The sequence below is a fragment of the Cyprinus carpio genome, chromosome A19, assembly GCF_018340385.1.
Source record: "Cyprinus carpio isolate SPL01 chromosome A19, ASM1834038v1, whole genome shotgun sequence".
Taxonomy (NCBI): Eukaryota; Metazoa; Chordata; class Actinopteri; order Cypriniformes; family Cyprinidae; genus Cyprinus; species Cyprinus carpio.
Genome location: NC_056590.1, coordinates 11,318,520 through 11,331,887, shown reverse-complemented (window position 1 = coordinate 11,331,887; position 13,368 = coordinate 11,318,520). Strand labels below are relative to the sequence as shown.

The window sequence follows — 13,368 nt, the reverse complement described above, 5'->3', positions numbered from 1 at the left end:
GAAATAATTAAAGACGGCCTTTGCTGTACAGTACACATGCTTTCTACAAAGAGGGGAACATGTTCTCGGTCATGTCCTGCAGTGTTACTGTGTATCCACTAACTGAACTGTCTTACGTAAATACAGCACCAGGGCCTATTGTTTGTTAGTTTTGTTCACTGTGTTCACATATGGAACTTGAAAAATGTTGCAAAATTCAGGTGAAATTATCTGCAAAATTATAAAATGAAGATCATCTTTATTAGAACATTTTAATGCAAAAGAAAGCCAGAAACATAAGCTGTCATAAACTGGTTCATTTGTTTACCAGTAACAATTTAATTTGAGGCATCTGAGAAACAAATTTGAGTTCAGTTGTTTTAAAGTTACTGTAAAACCTCATTGAACTTGAGCGTTCAAAAGGAAAATACAAAAGAGGTACAGAGATATGGAGAAAACACCACACATAGCCAAATGTACAGTGAGTCTGAGACCACCAGTGAAACCTCTTCTAATTTACAACTCAAATTTATTTTCAGATTTTAGTTAGTGGCTTAAAGTAAACAATATTAAATATTTATTAAATATGTATCTTCTTCTTTGTTTATATATATATATATATATATATATATATATATATATATATATATATATATATATATATATATATATATATATATATATATATATATATATATATATATACATATACATATATATATATATATATAGCTAATGACTTTTTATTATACTATCCTGATTTTCATTGAGGTCTCAAGATTTATCATAATCATGATATTTTATGATATATCATAATCAGATTATATTCCTGGAGTGCAGCATCTGTAGGTCATAATTCACCTCAGATAATGAACTGAGATGTTAGCAGCAACAAAGGAAGTTCCTTTTGGTAGCCAGGAAATAACCTGGATAACAGTCAGATGTCCCATCCTTAAGAGTCATGTGAGATGGTTTCTTCTCTGTGGTCACATGACTTTACACGGATCTGCATGTGATGGTGTTGTTATGGAGGCTTGTGCTCCATTCATTCTGAGACTGAGTCCTTGGAAGGCACCAAAAAGAGAGTTGTCACTTTTGGTGGGGGTCTTGCTTTTTAAGTTTGCCCTCTGTACAGGTGCCTGAAAAATGTACATATGTTATAAGTTAGCTACTATATTCTGCTGTTTTAGCAAATATATATATTTTTTTAAAAATGATGAAAAATAGCACAAACGTACCTTTGTGAAGCGGTGAGGGCTTCTATAATGTGACCTTATTGCGGTTCTTTCTGCATTCTTCTGCGCAAATTTGACTTGCCTCTGTCTCCTGCTCAGACAAAATACAAACAATTACATTATAAATTATGCAATAAAGATCAGATAATACGTGTCTAATAATTTTATACGCGTGTTTAGTACCTTTCCCTGTGCAGTTCTGCTTGGTAAGTCCTTAACCAGGACGAGTCGTGTGCTGTCTGACTGTAGCAGCAGGGGGCGCTCTTCCTGCGGACGGTTTTGCCCTTCCGGCTAAACCCGTCCTTATCCCCGCTCAAGCAGCTGCTCAGCTGTCGGAAGGGGGCACCCAGGGATTTCTTCACCACGGAATTCATCTCTCCTTTAGCGTGGGTTTCTGAACTTGAGTCTTTCTCAAATTCTCAAAAAGTGACAGCCTTCTGAAATTCAAGAGGAAGTGTATTCCAGATTCTCCAGTTTCATATAAGTCATAAGTCTAATTAATAAATGTAAGCACAGCCTGCATTAAAACCTAGAAGAAAAAAAAAAAACAGATATACCAATCAATTTATAGTAAACAACACTGAAAAAAAGCTAATTAATATTAATATCTACACACATCACGTATCTGCTTACATTGTACAAATAAATAAATGCATAGGCTACTTATTGAATTTATAGACAGTTAATATAATAAAGTTATATAGATAATTGTACTAACATTTTATTTGGTAATCACTCATGAAAATGCATTTATTTATATAGTAGATAGAATAAAATAATATAATATAATACAATCTTAAGTTCTTCATGTAGAACATGACAGAAAAAAAAAAAAAAAAAAAAAAAAAAACATTTAGCATAAAGGTCTGCCATACCTGATATCTGCTGAAACTCTTCAGATGCACATTATTTGATCCGAGGAACCTGACGTCCAAACCCAGGCACTATCTGCGAGCTCTCCAGCAGTCTTGTTGAGCTCCATGTTTTTAAAGCCAGCTCCCTCCCTGCATCTGTCTCAGCTAATTCCCAAATGACGTCATTGATCATGCCTAATCACATTAGTGATGGTGGGAGTTTCACAGTCATGTGTGTGAGAAAAGTAACCACTGATGGTGCTGCTAATATCATTTAATTTACAACTATGTGTAAAAGTCTATATTTTAGTACGATGAAGCTGGCCACCTGTTTTTCTTTAGACTTACAGTAACTTAAACAGTTGAAGAGAAATAGCTGTTGTGTGATTATTGATCTTAACAGATTAAAGGTAAGATCTTTCCTCCCAGCAGATGGGAGGGTAGGAGGGAAAACAGATTGAGGAGCTTTACAAACATGAGATGAACATGTGAATGAAGTCAGCGTTGAACGAATGACGTGACAAAGTCATTTTTAACCTCGACAGCTGTTACACTATTTAGCCTCAAACAACCTGTTTCGAGTTCATTCACAATTTGACATTACAGCCATTTCTTCAGTATTTCAATATGATTCATGAAAACATATTATATTATTTTCTACTAATATATGTTAGCTTATCGGGCCAAAGAAACTCTAGTATAAACAGTTTGTCCATTACGTGGCAAATTTTATCTATGAAATATTATACGTGAACTCTGTTCATTAGGTGGAATTGTGGTTAAGCTCTTTTTTTTGCTCTCTTTAGCAAATACTGTATTCAGGTTGTATGTTGGGTATGCTTTAGTCTATGTTTCTCATTTGACAATAGGTTTGGAATGACTAAATGACTGTATTAGATTACGTTGGCTACAGACAGTGATGCTTTCTAAATAAAGCTTAATGGCTGGTCAGAGAAAAGGTGCTTGTAGAAGAGCTTTACTGTGATTGTCTACACACTAAGCTGTGCTCTTTAAATCCTTTGGCCATGAATGAGGAAAAGAGGGCCAATAAAAACAAAAAAGTTCCTTAATACGTCTCTGGAATCTTTCATTCTTTCATCATCCATCATAACTTTGCTCTTGATATGTTTATATTTTACGTTTTCATATTTTTAGAATCAGTGCCATTGTTGCATTACTGCAATGTTTTTACAATTATTTTTAAAGAATGATGGAAGTTTGATGGAAACATCTTTATCTTGGATGGCCTGGGAGTGAGTAAATTTTAATTTTTGGGTAAACTATTCATTTAAATGCATGCCTCATAACCATAAAATGTTATGATTTAATACTCAAGAGCTTCAAAATATTCCTGAGGGATGTGCTTATTATGGACCACAGAAAACAGCAAATTCTATGCTTTCTGTAATTAAGTTGTAAAGCCAAAGGATGATAAAGTGCAGAAGACAAGAGTTTCACAGCATTCAACTCGAGCTAAAGCACTGCACTAACTCCCAATTTAAGTGCCAAAAGTTTAATTAATTTCAGCAGAATCTCATCTGCACACAGAGACAATATAGAAATGACATGACGAGAACATTGTGATTTGTAAAAACATTTTTGCCTGGAGAGCCGCTGTGAAAACACATTCACAGCAAGCAAACAGATAGGCCCTTTATTCTATAGTCATAACATATTTATTCGTATTTACAAATTTATACAGTCAAATCCATACAAAGACACAAAATGAGACGTCCAATAACTAAATAAATACTGTAAACGTGTGCTGAGGGACTCAATCACCAGAACACTGCTGCTGTGATGCTTGGTTTGAATTGAACTGAATACAAACAGTGTGTGTTTTAATGCATCTGCGATTATCAGCTAAGAGCTAAAATGCACAAAACAGATTTGCCCAAAAATAACTATATTGTAACAGTGATGCTTGTTTTGTCAGTTTTTTTCTCGAATGGAGTGTTACGTTAATGCTTTTTCCCAAACAAATAAATTTTCCCCTGCTTAGGGCTGTCCAACAACTGGCTGGAAGAACTGAACTCGAAGGGCATATTTATATATATAAAAAAAAAAAAAAATTGTCCAATCAATCACGTATACGCATGATGGTTTACTAGGATCTTCTAGAAGTGCCAAGTTCCTCACATTGTCCTGCTGCACACGGAGCTGTTCTCACATCATGGGAAGATGACGGAGAAATCATACGCTTCTGCTTCTCTTGCACTATAAAACTTTATGCCATGTCAGTTCAGCTCCATGGTATCTTTCTTAGCATGCGAGTCCTCATGTTTTTTTTTGGCGTAAGACAGAGAGAGACGTTGGTTGAAGATGAATGTCACCGTCACCGACTGATGTCTCGGTTGCCCTCCCAGTTCTTGCCAGTGCTCTGGTCAGCACTGCTGATGGTGCTCTGAAAGAAAGGATGCCTCAGTGCTGCAGCCAGAGTTATACGCTTCGTCGGCTCGTACTCCAGCATGGCCTCGATCAGATCGAAGAGCTGGTGATGCTCTTCAGCTTCAGACAGAAGATATCTCTGAGAGAGAGAGAAGAAAGATCAAGAACATTAACATATGACTGCCCAGATTTATATAAACATTCTAAAACAAATTTATATCCACTATTACATTTGCTTTCCAGGCTAAATAAGATCACGTATATTAAAACTTTATTTGTTAAAAAAAAAAAAAAAAAAAAAAAAAAACTGTAGTTTTACAATAAATATTTAAAAAATGTATTAAACAGGGAAAACAAAAGTTAAATCACAAGACTTAAATATGAATCCCCAAAACAGTCCGTTACTCACCCGTAAAGGTTTGCAGTTTTCTCTGACGTATCGTCCTGCTGAAGAGTTCTCGTCCCAGTCCAGACGTCCACGATAAAAGTATTTCTGTTTCCTATGGGATGGAGAAATTATTTTAGTTGCACAAACTGCTGCGCGTGCAACCATGAATGACATGTAAAATATGCTGTGAAGACAGGCTTTATAAAAATAAAAATAAAAACCCACCTTGTCTTACGAATCATACGGGATGGAACAGGGCCCAAAATTCTCTCCATCATGGCTAAATGCTCCCGATTATCATGAGTCTGAAACATCATAAAAGAAAATTCAGATGGATGAGCACTGCATATTTAGATTCTTTTTAAATTTTACACTCTTGCTACACAGTATTGGTGGGTTTTACAATACAGGTATGACATATGTTCCTATACAGAGATCTGTGTGTGCCTGAGAGAGAGAACATTAGTGAGCGCATCTGAGGTCAAAGGGTTAATAACAGGTGTTTGGCTTTAGTGTGCGTATGTGGACACATGTGACCCTTTGGTCAGAATCTACCTGATCTTAAGCTGCTTAGCATAAACAAGAGTGGTAGACTGTAGACCTGCTGTCATGACTCAGAAAGGTGGCATGAAAAAGGAAGTAGTGGAGCTAGGTTTTGTACCTGGAAAAGAGTGAAGCCGAGGTAGTACTCAAAGAGGATACTGCCTATACTCCACACATCACACGGCTGACTCCAGCCCAATTCTGCAAGGAAAAACCATTTGGTATTACATTTTGGGTCATAGAGTCATCTAATGGTGGCATCATGTTACTGCATCATAACCTTGTAACCAGGATACTGTACAGTAAATTCAGTCAGAAGCAAGTGTGCAAACTGTTCAGGTCGAAAACTGCAAAATAAATAATTGTACTTTCATTGCGATTATGATTCTCTGCAAGGATTGTAGGTGAATTATACAAATACATTACCACTGAAAATGTTTGAGGTCAGTAAATTTTTTATTTTTTAAATAAATTAATACTTCTAAGCAACAAATCAGCATATCAGAATGTGAAACTGAAGACTGGAGTAATGATGCTGAAAATTCAGCTTTGCGATTACAGAAATAACTTGTATTTTAAAATAATTAAAATAGAAAACAACTATTTTAAAGAATAAAATTTCACAAAAATAATAAATGCAGCCTTGGCAAACATAACAGACTTTCAAAAACATTTCTTAATGACCCCAACATATTTATAGGTAGTGTCCATATAATTAAGAGTGCCCACTAACTCATTTATATTTACAGCAAAGCAACATATTTCATAAGAGATTAGGGATGGGTATCAGCTTTCATGGCAACCAGTCTTACGTTGGACAATTCCCTGCAGTCTGTTGAATGAAGTCACTGTGGTCTCTAGCTGGCTCTAATTAAATTCTTTGTGGTGGAAAGGCAGAAGCTAATCTGTGTTGCTGCAGTGATTAGCTCATTCTAGTCCTGTCACATATCATACTAATACCACCAGTTATTATAATTCAAATCTACGTCCAGGACGCTGTGTATTGCTCAGACAACATGTTTGCTCAGTCACCTGGCATGATCAACCTCACCTAGAATAACTTCAGGTGCTCTGTAGTGCCTGGTTGAAACAATGGTGCTGTGGTGCTCGTGGTCAAATGTAGCGCTGCCAAAATCCACCACCCTCACTGCCGTGTTCTTCACAGTACGCTCATCTCGCTTCTACCAAACAGAGAATCTATATTAGTGGTCAGCTAATGCGGTTTTTGATAGCCAATGTCAACTTACAGTAAAATTTTGGTTTGGTTAAAAGCTAATGAAGCTCTCATCACCTTCTCCACATTGTATGTGATTGTGAAGTCAGAGTTGACAAACAGGATGTTTTCTGGTTTCAGGTCTGTGTGAGTCAATTTGTTTTCATGCAAAACTGCAAATAAGGAGAAACAGACCAAATCAGCATATTTACAAATAATATACACAGGACTGGCCCTTTAATGCATGCCAAATGGAGTGCAACATCTGCGTTATCTGTGAAAAACTTTCATTCCAACTTCAATATGATTTTTGAAAAGTGTGTTTACTTACACTTGACAGCTAAGCAGATCTGGTAGGCCATATGACGCACTTGGCTAATGGAGTAGGGCAGGTAATTGTTTTCTTTGAGGAAATCAAAAGTGCTAAGAGCCAACAGCTCAAAACTGATACACATATGGCCATGATAGTCGAACCAGTCAAACATCTGCACACACAGACTAAGAATCGAGAAACACAGAAAAGAAAATATTGTTAAAGTTATCAATACAGTGGTCTTTGGTAAGTCTGCACCTAGATGCTCTAGACTTTAAGTACTGCATGTATAATTGCTCATAACATGCTGAATTTGTGTTAATTTAGTAAAGATTGTGATCCAAACTCACTTCTTATTCTCAGGATCCTTCTCATTAATTCGTTCCAGTACGTTGATCTCCAGCCTGGCAGCCTCTTTGTACTTCTCCACATTTTTGATGATCTTCAGAGCGACATGTGCTCCACCCTAACCAAGCACAAGAGCATACAGGTTTTCAGTCTCGTAGAAGTAGTAGACGAAATGAACTACTTTGATGGGACTACAGTAAACGGATGTCTTGTTTGTTGTAGAGAGACACAAGAAAAAAAAAATGATAATCAAAAAGCTCACTAGAGCAATAAAAGCACTGGAAAGACATGGGGTGGTGCTTATTTTGCTGAACATTTTCTTCAAGGAAACATAAGCCTATAAGCCCTTGCTCTTCTGTCTGCCTATAATAATCACACACTGCATTTCTGGCCCCAAGAGCAAATATTTCCCATCCTAACAGTTAGACAGACATTTTAACAGCCAAAAACTTTTTCATTTGAGGTTCACACCATGTTGGTTTTGTAATCAAGCAACTGATTGGTTGCTAAGAGATGACGCTCACCTGCGATGATCAATACATTGCATCACCCTCCCGAAGGTGCCCTCACCCAAAGTGCTGACAATCTCATCTAAGAGACAAATAGAGGGAGAAAGACGTAGAGAAAGGGGAGGGAAGATGTAAAGAGAGCAATTAGACAGCACATTTAAAGAAAAATCCTAAACAAGCTTCCTAGAATCACATTTGTAACCATAACTGTGACTATTCAGGTTAACCTAATAAAAAAAAAAAAAAAAAAAAAAAGTGGCAATATGCACACACTCGAAAGGAATAAAGTAAAAACTGCACATTTTTCCAAAAGAGAAAAAAAAAATTCTAATAAATTACATTTTAAATCTAAATAAATTTAATAATTCTAATTAAATTTAATTAAATCTGCATTTCTAATAAAAAAAAATTAGTACGTAGACAAAAGCGGCCTTTATTAGATCGAAAGTTTAACTAAATGATTTTAAAACTATGGGATTGCTTCTAGCCAATTCGAAAACTAAAAATTACTGTATCTTCTATGAAAAATGACACGCATAGTCACTCTGAAAATATTGCGAACGTCACAGAGCAATCACATGATTGATTGACAGCATACGATGTAGGCGCAATGTGAATCTTGATGCAGCAAAATGCTGCAGCAAGACCAGAATAAAACGCACATTATGGAGACGTGGAAAAGCTAAATCTGGGAAGCTGGCAGTCAAGAATTAAAAAGGATCATAATTCTTTTACACAGCAACACAAACAGCCCAACCCCATTGAAAAGAATAAATAAAAGGAGCTACTAAAAGACATGTTGGACATGCCTTCCCCCTTGCCTTTTCCGGCAAAAGGGGAGAACATTCTACGGCAGCATCATCATCATCACCACCAACATCATGATCATGACCTCCTGCCCTCCCCTGTGTGTGTCTGCTGTGTGCTGGTACTGATAGGGAGAAAGGTTACGATATAGGAGTAGAGGAGTAGTAGTAGTGGCAGTGTGTACATCTCTCTTGCAGGACGTCGCCACTCCGACAGATCAGGTGACCCTCCTCGTCGTCCCTCACACACAGCGCCCGCGTCCCGCTGTCACTCCGCTGCTTCGGCCCCAGCCAGGGTCACAGGTCAGAGGTCGTGCCACGACCGCAGAGGGAGGAGAGGAGGTGGGTGGAGGGGGCAGAGTGGAGGGGGACAGCCGTAGCCACGGCGACGAAGATGAGCAGTGTTGCAGTTGTTGTAGGTAGGTTTGGTGGTCATGGGGCGATTCGTTTGACACCACGTGAGGAGATATATATAACGATAGGGATATAGTGCAAGGGATCAAGTCAAAGATAACATTTTACCCCTCCCTTCTTGCTTGCTTTCAAACTCCCCCTCATCCCTCTGCCTAGCAACCCTGACAAAAAGTCACAAAAAGCAACCTGCATCAACATTTACTCACAGAAGTGCACATGAGTAAAGGCACTGCTAACTCACAACTATTACATCTCCAAATTAAAAAACTGCTTTTCCTATAAGACTGGAAACAAAATTAAAAAGAGCTAAAATTATGAAATAACCTCATATGCTTTCATTTAAAAAAGAAATCTTTTTAAACATCTAAATTATGTGAGAGAGTTATACAGGTGTGTAGACAGAGCAAGATAAAGAATGGATGAGAGTAATCAGATATTAATTATGGAGGCACTCCCAACAAACCTACTTAATACTATTAATATTAACATTAATGTTTATTGGATTGAGCCTCACTATAATGCTACAGATGGGGCTAATTTGATTATAAACACTGAAAGCCAAGACTTGGACTATCACTATTAAAAAAGACAAAACGTCAACAAAAAGAAGAACATAAAACAAAGGAGTTCATACTTACCAAATCCTGGGGCTGTGGAAAAGAAAAGCATTATGGAGAAAGAAAGAAAGGAGCGTGGAGAGGTAGAGATAGGAGAAAGGATTTGGGGGTGGGAAAGAGCAGGCTCGGGTATTGAAGTACTCACCGAGGACGATGGGCTATAGGACCTGGTTCTACGCCGCCTTCGTTTGTGCTTACGCCTGCTGCCTTTCCTCCGGTATGAGTCCTCGCGGTCCCGATCGCGGCCCCGGCGGTAGTCGTAGCTGGGCGAGGTGTCGCGGGAGTAGTAGTTGCTCGGCGTCCCGTGCTCCCTCTCCCGGTCGCGGCTGTGGTCCAGGCGCCGATAGCTCTCGCCGTAGTGTCTGTCGTAAGGCCTGCGGTCTGAAGAGCGGTTGTCGTAGCTAGGGAGAAGATAAGTGCCATTAACCTTAAAGAATCACAGAATGATTCTGCTTTAAAGTAACAACTGCATAGGCTACTTCCTGGTTCTTAATTAATATTAATTTAAAAATTGTAATTAAATATATTAGAGCTGACTTTACAAAATAATTAGGGCTTTACCATATTATCAGGTTTAAACATTCACCATTTTGATTGCAAATAAAGTCAGTGGTGAACACAGTATACATATTGAGGATATTCAAATCTGAAAAATGATTCATTAGAAATCCAAAAAGAGAAGAGGCTAAGAAACTACTGACTCATCTCATGTTGAGCTACTAAATACAATAAACGTACCATATGGTAATCAAATAGCAATTTATTTGGGGAAAAAAAGTGATTTATAAAAAATAAAAATCTAATTTGCTGATTTGCTGCTCAAGAAACATTTCTTATTATCAGTGCTGATAACAGTTTTTCTTAACATGTATATTAAAAAGTAAGCTTATTATTATTACTGAATATGCAAAAAAAAAATAATAATAATATTACTATTGTAATGCTTCTCTTAAAACAACTGCTATCAGCGTGTGTTTTTTTGAGCAGTGTAAGGCATCAAGCAATGGTAAACCATGAAATTTTGGTCACTGCTTCCAGAACATGATCATACCTCCTGGATCGGGCATAGCCGGGATTCTGCCTGTGTCCTCTCCCCCTCCTCTCACGTTCACTGCTGGAGGAGAACGTCGGTGAGCGGCGATGCCGAGGTTTTCTCCCTCGATCTCTGTCCCGCTCCCGATAACGATCTTGGTAGCTGCAGTGGCTGGCCCTCTCCGAGGACGGGTACCGTCTGGAGTGTGGCATCTGCACAAGATACAACAAATATATTATGATAAATACAGGGAAATATATATATATATATATACACGTTTTTTTCTTGAACATTTTTATGAGCTGGACAGGTAAAAAGCTGAACTACATGAATATTTAAACAGCATATTTTAAGCAACAAAAGAACACAAACATAAATTGTTAAAATCTCAATGTTTTTATTAAAGGGTTACTCCATCCCAAAATGAAAATTTTGTCATTAATTACTTACCTCCATGTCGTTCCAAATCCGTAAAGACTACCAAAAAAATAACAACACAATTTAAGCTATTTTGGATGAAAACAGGTAGGCTTGAGACTGTCCCATAGACTACCAAATAAATAACAGTGTCAAGGTCCAGGAAAGTATGAGAAGCATCGTCAGAATAGTCCATCTGCCATCAGTGATTCAACCGTAACGTTATGAAGCGACGAGAATACTTTTTGTACCCGAAGAAAACAAAAATAATGACTTTATTCAACAATTCCTCTCCTCTGTGTCTCTGCAAATCAGTGTAGCGCCATTTTGGCAATTCTGAGCTGTACGCAAGTGACTTACGCTCTTCTTTGTCAGCCACACATCAAGGATACGTTTTTTATGTGTATTTACACTTTGGTTTGAAAGCAAACAGTGCATCGGCACAGCGAGGCTGACACAGAAGAGCGTACACCGCTTGCGTACAGCTCAGAATTGCCAAAATGGCATTAGGCTGATTTGCAGAGACACAGAGAAGAGGAATTGTTGAATAAAGTCATTATTTTTGTTTTCTTCGGGTACAAAAAGTATTCTCGTCGCTTCATAACGTTACGGTTGAATCACTGACGGCAGATGGACTATTCTGACGATGCTTTTCATACTTTCCTGGACCTTGATACTGTTATTTACTTGGCAGTCTATGGGACAGTCACAAGCCTCCCTGTTTTCATCCAAAATATCTTAAATTGTGTTCCGAAGACGAACGAAGCTTTTAAGGGTTTGGAACGACATGGGGGTAAGTGATTAATAACATAAAATAAAATAAGATTTTAATTAGTAAAATTTGCCACGTTATTTTTATTGCATGGTTGACACACATCAGTGTTAAGCAATACTGAATAATGAATAAAGGGCCATCGAAAACTTTATATGATATCAAAGACTTTTATGCATATAAAATAAATAAATTAAAAATAAATTTATGTATTATTATTAAAACATATTAAGGGAAAAAATTATATGAGACCTCAGAAAATGATATTAGAGTTAAGAAATAAGAATTTATATGACTATTTAAATATAAACATGTATTTAAACGCAATAGAGAGCATCTAAAATCTGAAAAAAAAGAAAGCTGACGGGTTATAATGCAGAAATCCTGCCTCCAGCTATATCAAGACCCAGTTATTCGAGAAAACTTCTATATTTAGCGGAGAAGATGTAACGAGTAAGGAAATGCCAAGAACCTCAAAATGAGTGTGAGAAGACTTACAGTTACAAAAAAAAACCGAAATTTTCTCAGAAACGAATGGATAGGCTAACCAACTAACGTTAGCTCAAGTTGTTATTGTTTTTCATCACGATTTATTTCACAGTGTAACTGCAGGGAATCCATTTATTAGTCGTCTCTATTGTTATAAAATGTGCAGCGACGACGATACATTACATGGCATCGTAACGTTTGAAAACAGCAGATAAATACGATATTTTTCTAGCGGACTAGCAGCTCTTCGCGTCGACGGCCATTTTGAGATCCTTTAATCTTCAACGGGCCAGTTTTCAAATCCTCGCTCGTGGGTAACTCGGCTCTGATTGGGGCCAAAAGTGACAGACAGTAAAACAAATGTTTTGTAATCACCGTCTTAGCAGCCAGCCCTGTCCGTTTATCCCAAAGAAAATCCGTGTTGACGCTTCGCCTCCAATTTTCTTACTCGGGCCCGACGAAGAAAAAACAACATCCGGTCCCTCCTCCAACCTTTTTTATACGCGCGCGTGCCATTTGCACATCCGACGTAAACAACGCAATATTTATTCCTTGATGATGACGATCCGTAAAAATGTGCAGCTACCAAAAAACAGTAACTACAACCACAATGTCTTCACAAAAAGAAAACAAAGTGGAAAAAGAAAGAAAATCTTATATTTGAAAGGGATTCGGTTTGTTTTTATATTTTAAATTAGTAATAACTGTAGTTATTTTGTTTGTTACTACAGTGAGACTAACACAAACTCAGTAGTCTATTTTATATATTTCACATATTTTATCATAAAAGAGAAAAAAAAAATCATCCCCTCTCCCCGAACGTGATTATTTTTATAGTATTGTTCATACTTAGCTTTTTTACCTGCATATTTAACTTTAACCCCTTAACTGTCACCCCCCATTTTTTAAAATAGGCATTAAAAATCCAAACTTAAATTGTTGTATTTTATGAACACTTAGGAATATAGACCTCTTTTTAAAGAAGTAAATTAGCAGATTTTGGCAAAAGTGTAATTTTTTTCAAAAAATTAAAGTATCAAAAAGTTATAG

General features: G+C 37.1%; 1 protein-coding gene across 2 annotated transcripts; it reads right to left on the bottom strand.

Moving 5' to 3' along the window:
• Nucleotides 1–3,646: 3,646 nt before the first annotated feature.
• On the bottom strand, nt 3,647–12,851 carry LOC109111943 (dual specificity protein kinase CLK2-like). 2 transcript variants are annotated; one of them, XM_042776403.1, is made up of 13 exons: nt 12,694–12,851; nt 10,659–10,852; nt 9,753–10,008; nt 8,762–8,852; nt 7,786–7,852; nt 7,264–7,380; nt 6,932–7,098; nt 6,679–6,773; nt 6,439–6,568; nt 5,506–5,588; nt 5,070–5,149; nt 4,866–4,956; nt 3,647–4,595 (listed from the first exon to the last, which is right to left on the bottom strand). In XM_042776403.1, exons 2-13 carry the CDS (start codon nt 10,850–10,852, stop codon nt 4,404–4,406), a joined length of 1,563 nt encoding a protein of 520 aa, XP_042632337.1. In that variant the 5' UTR covers nt 12,694–12,851; the 3' UTR covers nt 3,647–4,403. The 2 variants fall into 2 exon arrangements, with proteins under 2 accessions (XP_042632337.1, XP_042632338.1); XM_042776404.1 differs by lacking the exons at nt 8,762–8,852; nt 10,659–10,852; nt 12,694–12,851 and having other exon boundaries at nt 9,753–9,888.
• Nucleotides 12,852–13,368: the final 517 nt, after the last annotated feature.

Bases quoted from the DNA above. Each gene is read 5' to 3' on its own strand.
- LOC109111943 (XM_042776403.1), bottom strand. From the start codon at position 10,852: ATGCCACACTCCAGACGGTACCCGTCCTCGGAGAGGGCCAGCCACTGC. The intron at 8,853-9,752 runs GTGAGTACTTCA...GGGCCGAAGCAG, and splicing joins CCTATAGCCCATCGTCCTCG to CGGAGTGACAGCGGGACGCG. The intron at 6,774-6,931 runs GTAAGTAAACAC...CCTTATTTGCAG, and splicing joins GATCTGCTTAGCTGTCAAGT to TTTTGCATGAAAACAAATTG.